The sequence below is a fragment of the Bos javanicus genome, chromosome 22 (genome assembly GCF_032452875.1).
Source record: "Bos javanicus breed banteng chromosome 22, ARS-OSU_banteng_1.0, whole genome shotgun sequence".
Lineage (NCBI taxonomy): Eukaryota > Metazoa > Chordata > Mammalia > Artiodactyla > Bovidae > Bos > Bos javanicus.
Window position 1 is genome coordinate 32597968 of NC_083889.1, and position 19067 is coordinate 32617034.

At 39.5% G+C, this 19067-nt stretch overlaps 1 protein-coding gene across 4 annotated transcripts in view; it reads left to right on the top strand.

Annotated features, from left to right (window-relative positions):
• Positions 1–17571, top strand: part of EOGT (EGF domain specific O-linked N-acetylglucosamine transferase) — a 41659-nt gene extending 24088 nt beyond the window's left edge. For all 4 annotated transcript variants that reach the window (XM_061396428.1, XM_061396431.1, XM_061396430.1 and 1 more), the window contains exons 10-17: positions 1292–1384; positions 1731–1802; positions 3213–3299; positions 3806–3874; positions 7094–7155; positions 12357–12476; positions 14650–14752; positions 15334–17571. In XM_061396428.1, coding sequence (XP_061252412.1) covers positions 1292–1384; positions 1731–1802; positions 3213–3299; positions 3806–3874; positions 7094–7155; positions 12357–12476; positions 14650–14752; positions 15334–15480 — 753 coding nt within the window. In that variant the 3' untranslated portion in view covers positions 15481–17571. The remainder of the gene's footprint in view (positions 1–1291; positions 1385–1730; positions 1803–3212; positions 3300–3805; positions 3875–7093; positions 7156–12356; positions 12477–14649; positions 14753–15333) is intronic.
• Positions 17572–19067: the final 1496 nt, after the last annotated feature.

Here is a 19067-nt window from a genome sequence, read left to right on the forward strand (position 1 = left end):
TTATATAAATTGATCTACTTCCTTCAGCTGATGGAGTAGTAATTAATTTCTACTTTTCAAAAATGAAATGCATTTGGTAAGTGTCCAGAAAGAATTAGTTCTGCCATATACAGGTTACACGTATGGAGTCTGGAACCAAATAGACTGGATTTAATCCCAGCTCTGTAAACCCAGCAGCTCTACAGTTCAGGTAGATTACTTTAACTTTGTCTCAGTTTCCTCATCTGTAAAATAGGGATAATGGTATTCCCTCACTCATGAAGTTAGTGCAGTGGTTTAATGTGTTAATAATGTCAAGTTCTTAAAACAGTGCCTGGGATGTAGGAAGTATGCAAGATACTATTGCCATTACTCTGATTAATGTCAAAGGGAATTATCAAATATTACTCATTAATCAATAGGGAGATCATTTCCTAGAGTTACTAACATTATATATTTTTTTTAACATTATATTTTTAATGTTAAAACTTTCAAAGCATTTTCTTACTCTCAGATTTTTTTTTCCTTGGAGGATAATTGCTTTACAATGTTGTGATGGTCTCTGCCATACATTAACATGAATCAGTAATAACTGTGTGTGTGTGTGTGTGTGTGTGTGTGTGTCCTCTTCCTCTTGAGCCTCCGTCTCCCTGACATCCCACCCATCTCGGTCATCACAGAGTGCCAGGCTAGGCTCCCTGTGTTATATAGCGGCTTCCCACTAGGTAATGTTTTACATATGATAGTGCATAATATATGTCAGTACTCCTTCTTCAATTTGTCCTACCCTTTCCTTCCCCCTCTGTGCCTACCAGTCCTGCCTGTACATCTGCATCTCCTTTTCTTCTCTGTAAATAGGATCATCAGTACCATGTTTCTAGATTCCATAAGCGCTCAGATTTCTTTCCAAAAGTGCATTCTGTCTGCTCTGATGAGTTTTGCTCCCTGTGCATGTTCTGGTGTGGACAAAAGGTAATGTGTCTATGTGTTGTGTGGTTTGGATAGAAAATTCACAGAAAAAAAACCGCACAATGATTCCAGTTTTAAGGACATGAGAATAAAAAGGGCTAGGGTAGGAAAACAAAACATTTTTAGCAGACTGAGATTATAATTGTGATGATTATTTCTGATGCTATTCCATCAAATTAGGGACTTGCTCAGGCCCAAGATGAAAATTCATTTTTCTTCTATGGATTTTATGAACTGTGTTTCAGGTTGTTGGTTCACTAACAAGCTAATTCAAGTGTTTTCTGATGTTTTTGAAAAGCCAGGTTTAGCCACATTCCCTAACTTACTTTGTTTCCACTTTCAGAGCTCCTATGGATATGGTGACCTGTTCTCCGACACGTGGAAAGCATTTACTGATTATGATGTTATACATTTGAAAACTTATGACGCCAAAAGGGTACTGGAAGCTTTACTGAAATGCCTGTAAATAACTGTCATTATCAATGACTCACTCATCAAATGAATATTTAATCTGGGTTTCTATGAGCTACTATCATTGATTTCTAACTCCTTAGTTTTTTTGTAATAACTAGAATTGTCATGATTTTTTTAACCACGTAGCTTTTAAAAACTTTTCCCCATAACTTTTCTGAAAATACGAATGCCATTTGATTGAAATAATTAGCTAATCAAAATATTTTAATGCAAAATAGAGATTAATTTTTTCTATAAAAAAATTGCTGTTTTGGTGTGAAGGATGCAGATTGTAATTCTCTTACCTTTTAAAATATCTCCATTCTTAGGTATGTTTTAAAGAAGCTATTTTTTCCTTACTTCCCCGGATGAGATACGGGCTGTTCTATAACACCCCTCTGGTAAGCATGTCATCTGTGGTTGACAGTCATATCCAGAGAATTGATTCTTGGTGGATTTTAAGATAACATTTAAAAGAAAAAATTAAATTTTTTTTAATTGGTGGAAATTTGCTTTACAATGTTGTATTGGTTTTTGCCACACAACAATGTGAATCAGTCATAATTATATATATATATATATGCACATACACACATAGTTTTATATATATATACACACACACACACACACACACACATACACATCCCCTCCCTTTTGAGCCTCCCTGCCCTCCCCTTAACCCACCCTTCTAGGTCATCACAGAGTGCCAGACTGGGCTCCCTGTGTTATGTAGCAACTTCCCACTGTCTGTCTGTTTTACACGTGATAGTGAATGTATGTTATTGCTGCTTTCCCAATTCATACCACTCTCACCTTCCCCTGGTATGTCTGCAAGTCCATTCTCTGCTAGGTTCATCAGTACCATTTTCCTAGATTCCATATATCCGTTAATACATGATACTTGTTTTTCTGACTGACTTCATTGTGTATAAGAGGCTCTAGATTCATCTACCTTACTACAGCTGACTCAAATGCATTCCTTTTCATTCCATTGTATGTAGGTACCACATCTTTATCCATTCATTTGTTGATGGACATCTAGATTGCATATGTGTCTTTTAGAATTGTGGTTTTCTCAGGGTATATGCCCAGTAGTGGGATTGCTAGGTCATATGGTAGATGACCTAGACCCAGACTGGTGATGGAAGTAAATTCTGAAGCTGTAAAGAGCAATATTGCATAGGAACCTGGAATGTTAGGTCCATGAATCGATGGTAAATTAGAAGTGGTCAAAAAGGAGATGGCAAGAGTGAACATTAACATTTTAGAAATCAGTGAACTAAAATGGACTGGAATGGGCGAATATTCTTTGAAAGAATTGATGCTGAAGCTCCAATACTTTGGCTACTTGATGCAAAGAACTGATTTATTTGAAAAGACCTGATGCTGGGAAAGATTGAAGGCAGTAGGAGAAGGGGATGATGGAGGATTAGATGGTTGGATGGCATTACTGACTTGATGGACATGAGTTTGAGCAAGCTCTGGGAGTTGCTGATGGACAGGGAAGCCTGGCATGCTGCAGTCCATGGGGTGGCAAAGAGTTGGACTGAGCAACTGAACTGAACTGATGATAGATTTATTGCTAGTTTTTCAAGGACTCTTCATACCGTTTTCCGTAATGACTGTATCAGTTTACATTCTCACCAACAGTGTAGGAGGGCCTCGTTTTCTCCATATCCTCTCCAGCATTTATTGTTTGTAGATTTTTTGATGATGGCCATTAAGATAGTACTTATGTATAACTTGAGAACATCTTAAATAGCAATGCAGAAATTACTCATTGTAATAGGAAATATTGTTTTTTATTATAGATCTCTGGGTGTCAAAATACCGGGTTATTCAGGGCATTTTCCCAGCATGTACTGCACAGACTGAACATCACACAAGAGGGTCCCAAGGTAATGGCTGCGTTATGGTTTCTGAGGTAGGCTCGACTTTTCACCCCCTGATAAAAGTCAATATCATCTTTACAGAAAAAGGAGATCATCAGCAGACAGTGTTTTCTGGATTAACCAGAAATTCTGACCTGGAGTAATTTGAAATCAGATGTCAACAACCTAGGAAATTTTGATAAACTAAGAGATAGTGGAAGAATGTACTTTTTTTTTCCTTTTCCTTTCCCTATCTCTTCCCTTCCTCTCCCAAGCTCTCACCCAGCCCACATATCCTCTGCCCCCAAATATACCCAAACAGAAGTAGTGTAATGAATGCATTTTGCCTTCTGTGGCTAAAGTGAGTACATTTTTATTCCCTGGGAGAACTGTGAAGAAATCAGGCTAAAAGGAAAACAAAAAGTCCCATAAAGATGTCCTTATTGAGTTTTATCTCTTGGTGAAAATCCCATTTTAAGTTTTATTTATTTGTCTGTCCAGGCATACACAGCAATATTTTGCCTTTTTCACAGGGTGGAAAAATTCGAGTGACCGTTCTTGCACGGAGCACAGAGTATCGGAAAATACTGAACCAAAATGAGGTCAGTTTTTTGTATGCATTTTTAATAGCGACATATTGAATTTAACTTCCTATGAGTAATGTGCTTTTTTTTTTTCATATCCTACTAAATGCTTTGGTTTGGAATTATTAGCTTTTAGAATATTTTGATGGCTGCACCCAGTTCATTTATTAGATTTCTACTGGAAATCATCAAACCAGACATTACTAAATGAGCCCTGCCTTACTATAGACGTTCCTCTGCACTAACTGAGAGTGGAAACAGAGACAAAACTGCCCGAGTCCTGCCTTTGCTGCCATGGATTGCCAGGCCTTTTGTCTCTGGACAAACTAGCAGCTGAGCGAATATCTTTGGGCAGATGGTAGATGGAGTGTAGCAAGACTGTGGCCTCCAGCAGCAGATGAAGTTGGAAAAGTCCTTATCCTTTTCATGGGTATCTTAGAAATTGTTCCCCTTTTATGCTTCCCGACTCATTTCAACAATGTCAATTCATAACTTATACTTAATTTCAACAAGATTGCAATGGAAGGCTCCCTGCAACAGCAGCACAGGGCAATGTGCTTGCAATAGTAAGGTTTCTAGATGTCTGGAAAAGACAAGGATTGTCCCCTAGAGATTCCACAAAGAGTGCAGCACTGTGTACACCCTGATTTCATCCCGCTGAGACTTCTGTCTCTGTGTGTCAAATTTCTGTGCTACAGAACTGTAAGAGGATAAATTGTGTTGTTTTAAGATGATAAGTGTGTAGTAATTTGTCATAGTAGCAAATAGAGAGGCATGAAACTGACTTCTTTATTTATTTGTAAATCACTCTGGCTGCAAGAATAGAATCAGGGAGATTGATTAAGAGCTGTTGCTCCGATAAGAGCTTAGATGAAGGGGAGGACAGGAGGGAATGACAAGATAAATGGTTTCGGGATATATCTTGGAGATAGGGCCTATGACACTGCGTGTGGGAGTGTAAAGTTATAGCCTCGGTGAGGCCAGGAGAGGTAGTGAGGATCAGGCATGAACTCCTGGACTGTTAGCCTAAGCACTTCAGTGGACTTGAGATGGGAGGGAATTTGGGGGCAGCTTTTGATGGGTAAAATGTTTGGCACAAGTTAATTTGGATGCCTAAGAGGCTGATCCAAATTGTGTAATTAGCATTTCTTTTTGAGACACATATGGATTATGGAGGACATGAACATATGGTGTGATGAGGCATCGATTGTAAGCTCTGTGGATGGAAGAAATGAACAGCGTGTGTATGTATGTTTTAAAGACCTGGAAATAAAAATGTATCAAGTAATGCACTGAGGGGTGGACAGATGAGATGCGTCATTAGTAGGCAGATGAGTAGTACTTATTGGAAAGGTAGCACGTTTTGGATGCAAGTATGTGCCAAGCATGTGTTCCCTCTGCCTGTCCTTCAACTCTCCCAGCAGACCAATAATATCAGTATTTTATTATTGTTCTCCATTCTAAACGAGAACACTGAACCTTGGAGGTTAAAAAAACATGCCCAAGTTCACCCAGCTGGTGAGCAGAGTAACGGGGTGGGGTGGGGGAGGGAAGGGAGCCTACTTCATAGGCAGAGAACACTCCATAGCTGTAACCCAGCTTCACGGGGGCGGAGGCTAACCACTTTCCTTCCCTGTCCGTCGGTCAACTGCTGGAGCAAAGTCCAGTGGAAAGGTGCCACCAGTGGGTGCTGCTCTGCAGCCGTCCACGTTCTCACATCCAGCCCCGCAGGTCGCCTGGATGCTCTTGCCCTAAGGCAGGATTTGGTCATTTAGCTCCAATCCCAAGCCATCGTGTGCCCAACTGGTTGCTTTGCTCCCAGAATTGGTGTCCCTGAACTCCCAGGCAGAGAAGAAAGCACTTTTCCCTTTTCCTTGACTCGTGAATAGATAACAAAACCTAGATACCCTCTTTAAATGATGGTTCATGCAGTCTTGCTCAGACTCAAGGTTAGAGCAATCATTCCGGAAGGGATATGGCCATGTCTCTGGTCTGACTAGAAATCATGGAAAAGAGCACACTTCCTTCGGGATCCTTGGAGACATGTGACTCCTTTTAAGTAGACCCATCTCATTATAAGACAGGGGCTCATGCCCTCTGATTAATTCTCCCCTGGAAAGTGGAATTCTAATCTCTCCTCACTCCTTCAATTACTTGCTATAAACAGTGTATCTGTGGGCGTCCAGGGACTGGCCACTGAGAGAAACTTCTACTTTATAACTCTGTGAGTGTGTGATGGGGGATGGGATTGGATTTGGGCCACTGCTGGTTGCTTTTTATAAGCGATAGACTGGAAGTGCACTAGCGAAGAACGCAGGTTCTGGGGTCAGATGACCTAGATTTAGTTTTGGCCCTGCCACTTGCTATACGGGAGATCCTGGGAAAGTTGTTTACCTTCTCTAAGACTTCAGTACATCATTTATGAAATGGGTATAATATAATACTTCCTTGGTATGGTATTTGTGAGCAGGAAGTGACATATACCTAAAGCACTTGGAAATGCCAGCATGATTTCAGTGCAGAGTCAGTGATGCTTCTGTACCTGTTGTTGTTGCAATCAGAGTGTACACATGAGAAGGCAGGATACAAATACAAATGCTTCTGAAAAGCAGTGATCCGAGGTATTGGGTTAAGATGGCTTATTTGTGAGGGACCTAGAGAACCATGGCGATGCTTTTGATGTGATGATGAATTAATCGAGCTTAGTTGTTTTCTCTTTGCTAAAAGTATAGTTGTTTTTCTATGTAGAGATGTTGAAATTTTTTTCTGCCAGGAGTTTAGTATTTTTGGTGGATGAGGTTCCAAAGCACTAGGTGTTTGTCTGAAATGATATATTGGGTAGGAAGAAAATTCTGAAACAAAGTCGGTGCCCAGTGAATACAGATTGAAAGTTGAGGGACTAACTATTAGAATAACAGTAGCTAAAAGGTAACATTTCACGTGTGTCTATGACAAGCCCTTTGCTTTTATGAATTTTCTCCTTTCATCCTCATAGCAGCCCAGTGCAGAGCAATTTTAGGAAGGTGGTGTGTTCCTCCCTAAAATGCAGAGGTGGAGCCTGCACTTGAACTCAGTTAAGGTTTAAAACTGAAACATATTTGTATGAAAATATAAAGGGGATTTAATACTTGAAACATAACTTTACATGAAAAATAAGAAATTTGAGGACTTCAAGGTAAATAAAACTGAAGAGAAGGAAGGAAAAGAAATTCTAAATATATTTCTTTTCTCCCCCAGCTTGTAAATGCACTGAAAACAGTATCTACATTTGAGGTCCAGATTGTTGATTATAAGTATAAGTAAGTAATAATCCAGTCTTGGGCAGATCCTGTCCTCTTTGGCTTGGATGAAGGAGGAGCCTCCTCATCCTTTGGCGGGGAGAGGAGGGAGGGCTTTGTGAATGGGAGGTGTTGGCACTGTGGATCTGGAAGGGACAAGCAGATACCAACAGTGAATGAAGTGGGCAGGTGAGGACGCCAAGTCTAGTGGGCGGAAGTTCTTCCGCTATGACAGGCCTAATGTTGCCACACTATCCCTTTTTAAAGAGAAGTGATGAATCCTATTTTCATTTGAAATTTCTGAATTTCTAAAGTCAGCAACTGGGGAACTTCCCTGGCGGTCCAGTGGTTAAGACTTCACCTTTTAATGTAGGGGCTGCTGGTTCAATCCCTGGTTGGGGAGCTAAATCCTACATGCCTTGTGGCCCGCAAAAATCAAAACATAAAGCAGAAGCAATATTGCAACAAATTCAATAAAGACTTTAAAAATGGTCCACATTAAAAAAAAAAATCTTAAAACTAGCAAGTACTTCCAAATTTTAAAAAATGGCATAAATCTGAATTGCCCTGTTAGCAGCTGGGTTTCATCTTCTGGCCTAAGATTAGTCATATGGAAATAATTTGAGGTTCATTGAACAGTATAAGGTTTAAAAAAAATCTTATAAAATATTTACATTTTGGGGACTTCCCCAGTGGTTCTGCCTTCTAATGCTGGAGGTATGGGTTAGATCCCTGGCTGGGGACCCAAGGTCTCACATGCTGTGGGGTGAGGCTAAAAATTAAAAAGAAATTTTTTTTTTACATTTTCTTTAAAATTCTAACACAAGTAAAAAGTTAGAAAGATAGAATTTACCATTTATGTAGCCCCTGTTGATACACATACTATATCATATGTTATATGTTATGTAACCCCTGTCTACGTAACCCCTGTTGATGTAGAAACTATAGGGCTATAAAAGTAATACATGTTCTTGATTGAAAAAGTCAAGCAGTATAGAAAAGTTCCAAAGGAAAATGAAAACTTTTCTCTCTCCTGTTCACCCACCCACAGTCATAGTGTTGTTTTCCACATTTAACAGCTTTTTTCTGTGTTAAAAAGTACACATTTACCAACATACAGTGCCTGACATGGTTCGGTTTAAACTTATTAGTAAGCCTGGGCATTTAGCACCTCATTCGTTACACGTTTGTTCATTTACACAAGTCTTTGTCAGGTACCTGCCATGAACGGATCACTAGGCTTAAAAGTAGGAAGACAGTTATGGAGGAAGCATGGCCATGTCCCAACAGCAGACACTAAGTACAAATAAATAGCAGTTGCAAGAACAGCAACTGTTTGTTGAGACTTAGTCTTTTTTCCCCCCAACGTTTAAACTTTTTATTTTGTATTGGGGTAGAACCGATGAACAATATTGTGGTAGTTTCAGGTGGACAGCAAAGGGACTCAGCCATACATATACATATATCCTTCTCCCCCAAACTCCCCTCCTATCCATGGTGCCACATAACACTGAGCAGAGTTCCACGTGCTGTATGGTAGGTCCTTGTTGCTTATCCATTTTAGTATAACCGTCCATACATGATCTTCCCAACTGTCCCTTCTCACCAACAGCCATAAGTTCGTTAATCTAAGTCTGCGAGCACTGACACGTATTCTTAATGCTTTCCTTGCTCTGGCTCATCTTCCTCTTTCAAGAGTCTTGTGAAGTTTCTGAAGCTATTTCTGTCTGACAGGTGACACTAACCCGATGATGGCAATCCTCACTGCCACCTGAGGAAGTGCAGAGGCAAGAAGAGAGCCCAGGGTTAGTGACAGTAAATTCAGACCTTGCCAACCTGAGGGACGCGATAGAAACATAATAGTTGAGCTTTGTGAGTTTTGATCTATAGGCATTTCCCAGAAATGACCAGTCACAGATGTGTTCCCTGGACAAGTGCCCCTTGTTCCCTCAGTGTCAGTGGGCGTCCCGGGGAAACTGAGGCACACGTACCTCGTGTGAGACGCACGTGGTGCCTTTGTCTTCCTTCCCTCGTGCAGGTGCGGGATTTCTGTTCTGTCCTGAGAGGAAGCTCTTCAAAGAGGAGAAGCTGATGAAGAGGAAAGTTGCTTCCCCTTCTTCGATGCAAACAGATCTTGTTCATTTATTTTTCTTCACTTTGGGTGGGTGGGACTCAGAGATTGGATTCTATTTTATTTATCAGAGTATTAGACTCTGTCCAGCATTTCTTCCCAGCCTCACTTCAGTGAACTTTTTTGGCTGTTGTTCTTGTTGTTCAGTCACTCAGTGGTGTCAGACTCTTTGCGACCCCATGGACTGCAGCACGCCGGACCTCCCTGTCCTTTACCGTCTCCTGGAGCCTGCTCAGACTCATGTCCATTGAGTCAGTGATGCATTCCAACCATCTCATCCTCTGTGTCCCTTTTCCTCCTGCCTTCTGTCTTTCCCAGCAGCGGGGTTTTTTCCAGTGAGGCAACTCTTTGCATCAGGTGGCCAAATCAAGAGGCTATTTAGTTCCTCTTTGCTTTCTGCCATAAGGGTTGTGTTGTCTACATATCTGAGATTATTGATATTTCTCCCAGAGATCTTGATTCCAGCTTGTGCTTCATCCAACCTGACATTTCACATGAGGTACTCTGCATATAAGTTAAATAAGCAAGGTGACAATATATGGCCTTGACCTACTCCTTTCCCAGTTTTGAGCCAGTCTGTTGTTCCATGTCCAGTTCTAACCGTTCGTTGCCTTTTGACCTGCATACAGATTTTGCAGGAGGAAAAAGGTGGTTTGGTATTCCCATCTCTTTAAGAATTTCTCACAGTTTGTTGTGATCCACACAGTCAAAGACTTCAGTGTAACCAATAAAGCAGAGGTAGATGTTTTTCTGGAATTCTCTTGCTTTTTTTATGATCCAACAGATGTTGGCAATTTGTTCTCTGGTTCTTCTGCCTTTCTAAATCCAGCTTGAACATCTGGGAGTTCTTGGTTCATGTACTGTTGAAGAGAATTTCGAGCATTACTTTGCTAGTGTGTGAGATGAGTGCAATTGTGCGGTAGTTTGAGCATTCTTTGGCATTGCCCTTCTTTGCGATTGGAATGAAAACTGACCTTTTCCAGTCCTGTGGCCACTGCTTAGTTTTCCAAATTCGCTGGCATATTGAGTACATCACTTTCACAGCATCATCTTTTAGGATTTGAAATAGCTCAGCTGGAATTCCATCACCTCCACTAGCTTTGTAGTGATGCTTCCTAAAGCCCACTTGACTGCACATTCCGGATGTCTGGCTCTAGGTAAGTGGTCACACCATCATGGTTATCTGGGTCATGAAGATCTTTTTTGTACAGTTCTTCTGTGTATTCTTGCCACCTCTTCTCAATATCTTCTGCTTCTGTTAGATCCATACCATTTCTGTCCTTAATTGTGCCCATCTTTGCATGAAATGTTCCCTTGGTATCTCTCATTGTTTTGAAGAGGTCTCTAGTCTCTCCTATTCTGTTGTTTTCCTCTATTTCTTTGGACTGTTCACTTAGGAAGGCTTTCTTATCTCTCCCTGCTGTTCTTTAGAACTCTGCATTCAGATGGGTGTTTCTTTCCTTTTCTCCTTAGCCTTTTGTCTCTCTTCTTTTCTCAGCTATTTGTAAGGCCTCCTCAGGCAACCATTTTGCCTTTTTGCATTTCTTTTTCTTGGGGATGGTTTTCATCACTGCCTCCTGTACAATGTCACGAACCTCTGTCCATAGTTCTTCAGGGACTCTGTCTATCAGATCTAATCCCTTGAATCTATTTGTCACTTCCAGTATATAATCATAAGGGATTTGATTTAGATCATACCTGAACGGTCTAGTGGTTTTCCCTACTTTCTTCAATTTAAGTCTGAATTTTGCAATAAGAAGTTCATGATCTGAGCCATAGTCAGCTCCCAGTCTTGTTTTTGCTGACTCTATAGAGCTTCTCCATCTTCAGTTGCAAGGAATATAATCAATCTGATTTCAATATTGCCCATCTGGTGATGTCCATGTGTGGAGTCGTCTCTTGTGTTATTAGAAGAGAGCGTTCGCTATGACCACTGCTTTCTCTTGGCAAAAGTCTGTTAGCCTTTGCCCTGCTTCATTTTGTTACTCCATGTATCTCTTTACTTCCTACTTTTGTATTCCAGTCCCTTCTGATAAAAAGGACATCTGTTTAGGGTGTTAGTTCTAGAAGGTCTTGTAGGTCTAGATAGAACCATTCAATTTCAACTTCTTCGGCATTAGTGGTTGGGGCATAAACTTGGATTACTGTGATACTGAATGGTTTGCCTTGGAAATGAACTGAGATCACTTTGTCGTTTTTGAGATTATACCCAAGTACTGCATTTCGGACCCTTTTGTTGACTCTGAGGGCTTCTCCATTTCTTCTAAGGGATTCTTGCCCACAGTAGTAGATATAATAGTCATCTGAATTAAATTCTCCCACTCCCGTCCATTTTAGTTCACTGATTCCTAAACTGTCAATGTTTACTCTTACCATCTCCTGTTTAACCACTTGCAATTTACCTTGATTCGTGGACCTTTTGCCTCTTACTTTCGTTTCAAAGTTTGCACATCTTTCAGTGTCTTGAATTCAAAGACCAGCACGCATAAAATTGTGGATTCATCTGTTGCACAGGCAGGAAAATGCCCTCATGGTATCTGAGATAATTTTAGCGGTGCACAGATGTCAATTGAATAACTCAAATCATGCAAGCAAGAATTTGTTTTATTTTTGAAAAGTTCTTGTATGATCTTAAGGAAATAGTTTTCAGTTGGTTGCTAAATATATCATAACATCACTGTAATGCTTGCTAATTCCACTTTTTAAAAAAAGAGTGAGCCTTGGGATCAGAGCTTTGCCTTGTAGTGTTACCTACCTACCTTGGAATAATGTTTTTTAGCTTGATTATACCCATTTTTACAGTTTTATGTCATGTGTTATTAGTCTTCCATTTAAGACAGGTATAAAAGTTTCCTTCTAAAATAAGAACATGCAAGTTTTAAAGAAGGCAAGCTTAACTTAGAAAAAATGTTTCTTTATTAAGTAAGCTGTTAGTTATGGAAGTAGGCTTGAAATTGGCAAATATCATGAAGAAATGTACTTTTAACTGGGAAAGACACTTGTATAAATGTTGTTACCATGAATCGTGAGCTTACTCAACTCAGTACTTTCCCTCTCCTCCCCTTTCTTTTGTTGTTCATTATGTTCACAGGGAACTTGGGTTTTTAGATCAGCTGAGAATCACACATAACACAGACATATTTATTGGAATGCATGGAGCTGGTCTTACCCATTTGCTTTTCCTTCCAGACTGGGCTGCGGTGTTTGAACTGTAAGTATTTGGGGACACTTTAATATTGAGGTAGCTGATAATGCTTTTTCTGCTTGCTGAGACTTTCATTCAGAGCCTCAAAAGGCTTAATTATTACAAAGAAGTCACATCATATATACATCTAGAAAGAAAAGAAAAAAAGACCTAAAAGTTTGAAGACTGCGATTAGCATCCTTAGCGAGCAAATAACCCTTTCCTCCCCCATCTCAGCAGGATTCAGGAGATGTGAATCTGTGGTTTCCTTCCTCTGAGTGCATTCCTGTGTGCTTGTCAACTGAAAGCCTCTCCCTGCCATCAGTGTAGTGACTGTGTGAAAAGAGAACCTGTGTGTTGCATACCCATGTTCATGGCAGTGTTATCTTATTAGGCAAGTGGTGGAAGAAACTCAGTTGTCCATTGACTATGGAACGGGTAAATGAAATGTGATGCAGACACAAACGTACCCAGTGGAATACTATTCAGCCTTACAAAAGAAAGAAATCCTGTCTTGTGCAGTGACAGGGATGAACCTTGAGGACATTATGTTAAGTGAAATGTTACTCTGAAAAGCACGAATACTGTATGATTTCACTTTCATGAGGTACGTAGAGAAGTCAGATTCATAGAGACAAAAAGTAGAAGGGCGGGTGTCACGAACTGGTGGGAGAGGTGAAGGGGGACTTAGTGTTTAATGAGGACAGAGTTTCACTTTTGCATGATGAAAGTGTTCTGGTGATTGGTTATAACAGTGAGCTGTATGTACTACTGAACTCTACACTTAAAAATGGTTAAGATGGCAAATTTTATGTCGTGTGTTTTCTCTTAAAATGAAAGAGAGAGGGTTTGAGTATCTGTACTTCTAGTGAAGAACACAGCTCCAAAACATAAGCCACCCTCTTTGCCTGGTGCTCACAGGCACCATACAATTCCATGGGCCTGTTTGATTCCATATACACACACAGGAGACTGAGGCCTCAGGTGAAAGTAATTTTCCCACAGCGTTGCTCTAACTCGGTGGGTGGTTGTGGAGACATGGACCTCTCTCCTTTAATAATTCTACTCTGGATACCAACCGTGATTACTGTTAACGGATTCTTCCCCTTGCATCTAAATACCTTGATTTTGTGGTTGTATTTCAAAAATAACTTGGCATTTAAATGAGAGACTATTTAGAAAAAAAGTTGTCATGAACTTTCAACACCCTGAAAAACCTTTAAAAATAAATATATATGTTAGAGAAATAGCTAGATCATTGTGGGTTCTGTTTTAGTTCTTCCTTTCTCCCTGAGAGAGAGGGGCGGAAAGAGGAAAAGGAAGGAAGAAAAGAAATGTCACTGAGACATTTCAGTCCTTGGAGGTCAACAGTCCTGGGATCAGTTTCTTTTGGAGAATGTGTTACCCACCCACCCCAAGGCCATGTTCATATGCACAAGCTGGGGTTATTAGGAGTTAATATTAAGTTCACAGGCCTGTTGATAAAAATCCCCTCCATTCTTTAATCCTGTTCTGGTTTTTGAAAGTTAAGATGATTTAGTTATGAAAATATTTAAAAAATAATGTTTCACTCTTGTGTGTGTGTGTTTCTATAAACCAGTTTTATTTATCTACCATACTACAGTTCACTCATATAAATCATATAATTCAGTGCTTTTAATATATTGACAGAGTTGTGCAACCACCACCACAATTTTACAATATTTTCATTGCTCCTCAGGGAAAATCAGTCCTCTTCAGCAGTTACTCGCATTCCATCTTTCTCCCAGCCCCTGGAAACCACTAATCTCCTTTCTGCCTCTGTAGATTTACCATTATGGACATTGCACAGAAGTGGAATCATGCAGTACGTGGGCTTTTTCTTACTGGCTGCTTTCACTTAGTGTCATGTTTTCAAGGTTCATCCATTTTGGGGCATGGATCAGTGCTCATTCCTTTTTATTAGCATAATTCCTTGTATGGTTATGTACCATGTTTTATTTATCCATTTGTCAGTTGATAGACATTCAGATTCTTTTCACCTTTTGGCTATTGTGAATGCTGCTGCTATGAACATGAATCTCTCTCTCTTTCTTGTTTACTGTTTATACAATATTTTGCAAGAACATATTTGGGAGGTGAATTTTTTTCCCCAAAGAACTGTGGATTGGTCAAAAATCCCAGGCCAAAGCCCCATGTACAGATGTCCTTGTGTCCTTAGGTACAACTGTGGAGATGAACGTTGTTACCTGGACCTGGCTAGGCTGAGAGGTGTCCACTACATCACTTGGCGAAGACAGAACAAAGTCTTTCCTCAAGATAAGGTAAAGTTCAATGACAGAACTCATCTTGTTTTATTTTTTAATTGGCTTAAAGTGTCTAATTAAATTGCAAATTGTCTTTAAACTTCAATCCAAAGATAAAACTGTTCTCTGGAATCATAAGTTGTTATTTTTTATATTTGCAAACTTGTGGGAGAGGGGAAATTAATTATTCTCTGTCTTTATGTGGAAAAGTGACCTTCATGAAATTTGGGACTAGAGAGATCTGTTAAATTATTTAGAGACGGGATCTGCAAACTGTAGACCAGTGGGCTATATCTGGCCCTCCACTCGTTTTTATAAATAAAGCTTTATTGGGACACAGTCCTTCTCTTTTGTTCACATGTTTTCTATGGCTCCTTGAGTACTCCAGTGGCAGTGTTGAATAATTGTGGTGGAGACTATGTGGTCCACAGAGCTGAAGAAAGTACATGCTATCTGGCCTATTACTGAAAAAAATTGCCAGCCTCTGATGTAGAGCATAAATTAAAATAGTTGCTTTGACCAAAGTGAAATAATTTTCTTCTTGTTCAGAAAATCACATCCTTAACAGCTTACAAATTTGTCTTTTGCTATTTTTGCAGGGCCACCACCCAACTCTGGGGGAGCATCCAAAGTTTACCAACTATTCTTTTGACGTAGAAGAATTTATGTACCTTGTCCTTCAGGCTGCAGATTATGTATTGCAACACCCAAAGTGGCCATTTAAGAAAAAACATGATGAGTTGTAAATCTGTTCAGTCTTTTTGCCAAAAGGGAGTTTTTGAGCAGTCCTGCACCCAGACTCACCTCACAGTTAAATAGGTAAAACAGCCTGTTATCTCCTAGCCCCAAATCATCTTTTTGTTTTTAAAAAAAAAAAATACCAATACAATGCCTTCAGGATATTACTTATGTCTTTTATAGCTTTTAAGTGTTTTGTTTGATTTTTGTGTCATTGCTATTTATCAAGATACTATTTTGCACTGAAAACTTTACTTTTTATAGTTCAAAAATTGGGCCTGGGCTCACTGGTATCATTGAGCTTTTTTCTTAGGGATGCCAAAGTTTGCAACTTTCTTAGTTTTAGAATTTGTAAGTGTTTTTGTAGAATACCATGAGATCATCATTTTAGAGGCTTCCAACTTGATAATGATATGTTTGAGTAAAATCACAACTCATTTATTTGCCATAGTTTGTTCATAGCACTGTTCATAGTTGGACAGGAAAACATGCAATGCACACACACACACTACTGTTCATAGTTGGAAAGGAAAACATGCAACACACCCATGCACACATGTGTGCGCACGCACACACACACACACACACACAGAGTTGTGGTTTTCAGTACCAAGCTATAGGACTGTGTTATAGATCAAACAGTATTATAAATAGATCTATTTTATTCTTATCAGAGTCCAAACGAGTTCTCTGTTATATCCTTATAGTCAACGGCAGGTTATATTCATCCAGAACCTGAATAAATCATGCTGTTTCCTTAATTCATATTCATATATTTCATATGCAAATCATGTTTTCCCCACGTGTAACAACCACGTATGATAAAAGCAAATGAGAACATTCTTTAGAACGGTTTTATGTATCTTCTAGCTGGTTCCCACCGGCTCTTTCTTAGCTGTGGAGAGCATTTATGTATGAAACAGTGGTTTCATTGTGCACATATTTGTAAGTGCATATACCTGTGTGTATCCGTCTACCTCTTTTAGCATGAAACTATTCCAGTGTTTGATTTTGCAAACTTCAAGTTAGCCACAAGTAGAGATTTTTTTCCCCCTATAAAAAAAGTAAAGGCAAAAAAGGGTAAAGACACACGTGAATTAGCCAGTTCAAAATGAGTAAGAAGCCATAAGAGAGTGTCATAGATTAAAAAGTATCTGACAGCCACCCCTACTCCCTCAGTGAGATTCACTTCTTACTATTTATGAACCTTCAATTTAGTGGTTGGAAACCACGGTTTTATTTTATTGCAAAATGTGAAGTTTACATTTTATTAACACTGAGTAATCTCATTTAGAGACTAGCAACTTCTATTTTTTTAAGTAAGGGATTAACAAAGTACAGCAGAGCTAAAATTTTTTTTATGTTTTAGAGTAGTTAAAAGAAAAAAGAACATACAGCAGACAAGTGACCTGAGAATCCTAAAATGTTTATTATCTGGACCTTTACAGAACACATTTGCTGACTTCTGCTTTAAAGGATTATCAACAATCTTCTAGAGTTTAGGAATATTTATTAAAATATCTGTAAATGAATTAATGAATCACTGTAGCAGTAGCTTTGATTTGAGACCTTTACAATATTTAAAAAGACTTACAACATGACTTTTGAAATGATTGGTGTTGCTGCTGTTCTTTGTCCAAAATACTGAGTAACCGCTGAGAAGATCATTCACGTGAAAGGAATTGTCAGGGCTATGTTGCATGTTTAGTCAGGGAGGCAGAAACATCTAAAAAAAAATGGCCTGAAAAAAAAAGGTTTCAGCATTTATCTTCTTACCTCATTTTAAGAAGTGTTTGGCAATGTGATTCTGTAGATGAGCAAGAATTTTAGACATTGAAAACAATTTCATAATAAAATGTTACATTTGCATATTTCACAAAGAAACAGTACGTTTTATAGAAATGAGAAAATACGCTAGGTACTTTATGTAATTCACTTTTATCAGACTTTTTGATAGAAGCAAAAGAAGGTCTTCAAATTGTTATAAAATTTTAAATGTAAAGACTGCTCTTTTTATTAAGTCTTTGAAAGAGATGCATGTCATTGTTTGTACATTTGGGATATGGCTTTGGAATAAATCTTTTTATATTTTATTTGAATACCAGACTATTTTCAGGATTTTCTGTGTCTGAATGTCAGATGTTTACCTTTTTTTGTGTGTGTGCAATCTGGTCACTCCAGATTATATGAATTGAGTAGGTCACTGACAATTCAATTTAAGGAAAAGTTGTACCTTATAATTATTTAGCAGTTTATTATGTGATGCTTTCATGGTATATTGCATAATCTGTATAAACTCAACTTAGTTGTTCCCATTTTTTAATGTGACAAAAGTCAGATGCTGTTTAGGGGACCTCCCTAAAGATCACATGGCTTCTGATTCCACATCTATAGTCCTACATTTATATACCAGATTATGTGGTAAATATTGATGGTGCAACTACTGTGTACATTTCTACTCTAGGTTCTGGGGATACAGAAGTGAGATGAACAGAAAAAAGCCCTTGCCTTCATGGCCCTTGTGTTCTGATGGAGGAGACAGATATTAACATAAATAAGGAAAATATACTGTGTGTTGGATGTTGATACAAGCATGGTATGGACAAAACTAAAACAGGAATGAGGGCTCTGGAGCTCTGGGGGGAGGTAGAGTCCAGCACGCTTAGGTAGAGGGTCAGGGAAGTCCTTGTTGAGGTCACCTTTGAGTCAGGACTTAGAGTACTTAAAGGAGGAAGCAATGTAGATAGCTGGCAAAGAGTATTCCAGGATGATTGGAATAGTATGTGCAAAGGTCCTGAGGCAGGAGGGTACCCAGTATGTTTGAGGAACAGCCAGGAAGCCAGTGTGGGGGCAGAGGAGTAGGAGATAAGGTCAAAGAGGTAATGGGCCTGGTGTGCAAATGGCAAGGCTCTTGTCTTTTGAAAGTGATGAGATGGAAGTCATTGAAGGGATCTCAACAGGAGGAATGGCCTGACTTTGAAGAGGAGAACTGTAGCTATTATGCTGGAAAGAGACTCTGGAGAAATGTTTCAGGTCGTGTACCCTGGGGAACAGACTATGGGGTGTAAATTTGTATGCAGGTGGTTTGTTGGGGAAGATGCTCCTTGATGGACACCTGGAAGGAAGTAAAGGGACCAGACTGGGGTGGAGGGAGCCGTCTAGCTGCAACACAATTGCAAGTGAGGCCACAGGAGGGCACTGTAGAGCTGATTGTAAGCATTGGGGATCCTCATAGCAATGAATCCCTGAATACCGGCATTTCTCCAGAGGGTTGTATTCTGCAGCAGGGCAGCTCTCTTCAGCTGAAGGCAGTTCCTGGAGAGGAGCTTGGTGTGATCCATCAGTGGTCAGTATTCCCATTGCAGTGGTGGTGGGTGGATCTCCCAGGCCCTTTACAGCGTCCATAGAGCGATGTTCCCATTCAGCGTGTTCCATGCTCTCTTCTACTGCCTGCCAATAGAAAGTTATAGCTAAGGCTTCATTTGATTCAGATTTTATTTGTTTTAAAGACTCCTTGAAGACAGTTCTGTGTACTTCCTATGGTAGAAGGTGAGAGTGGCTTTGTGGGCCATATGAGTTCTCTGTCCCATTTTAT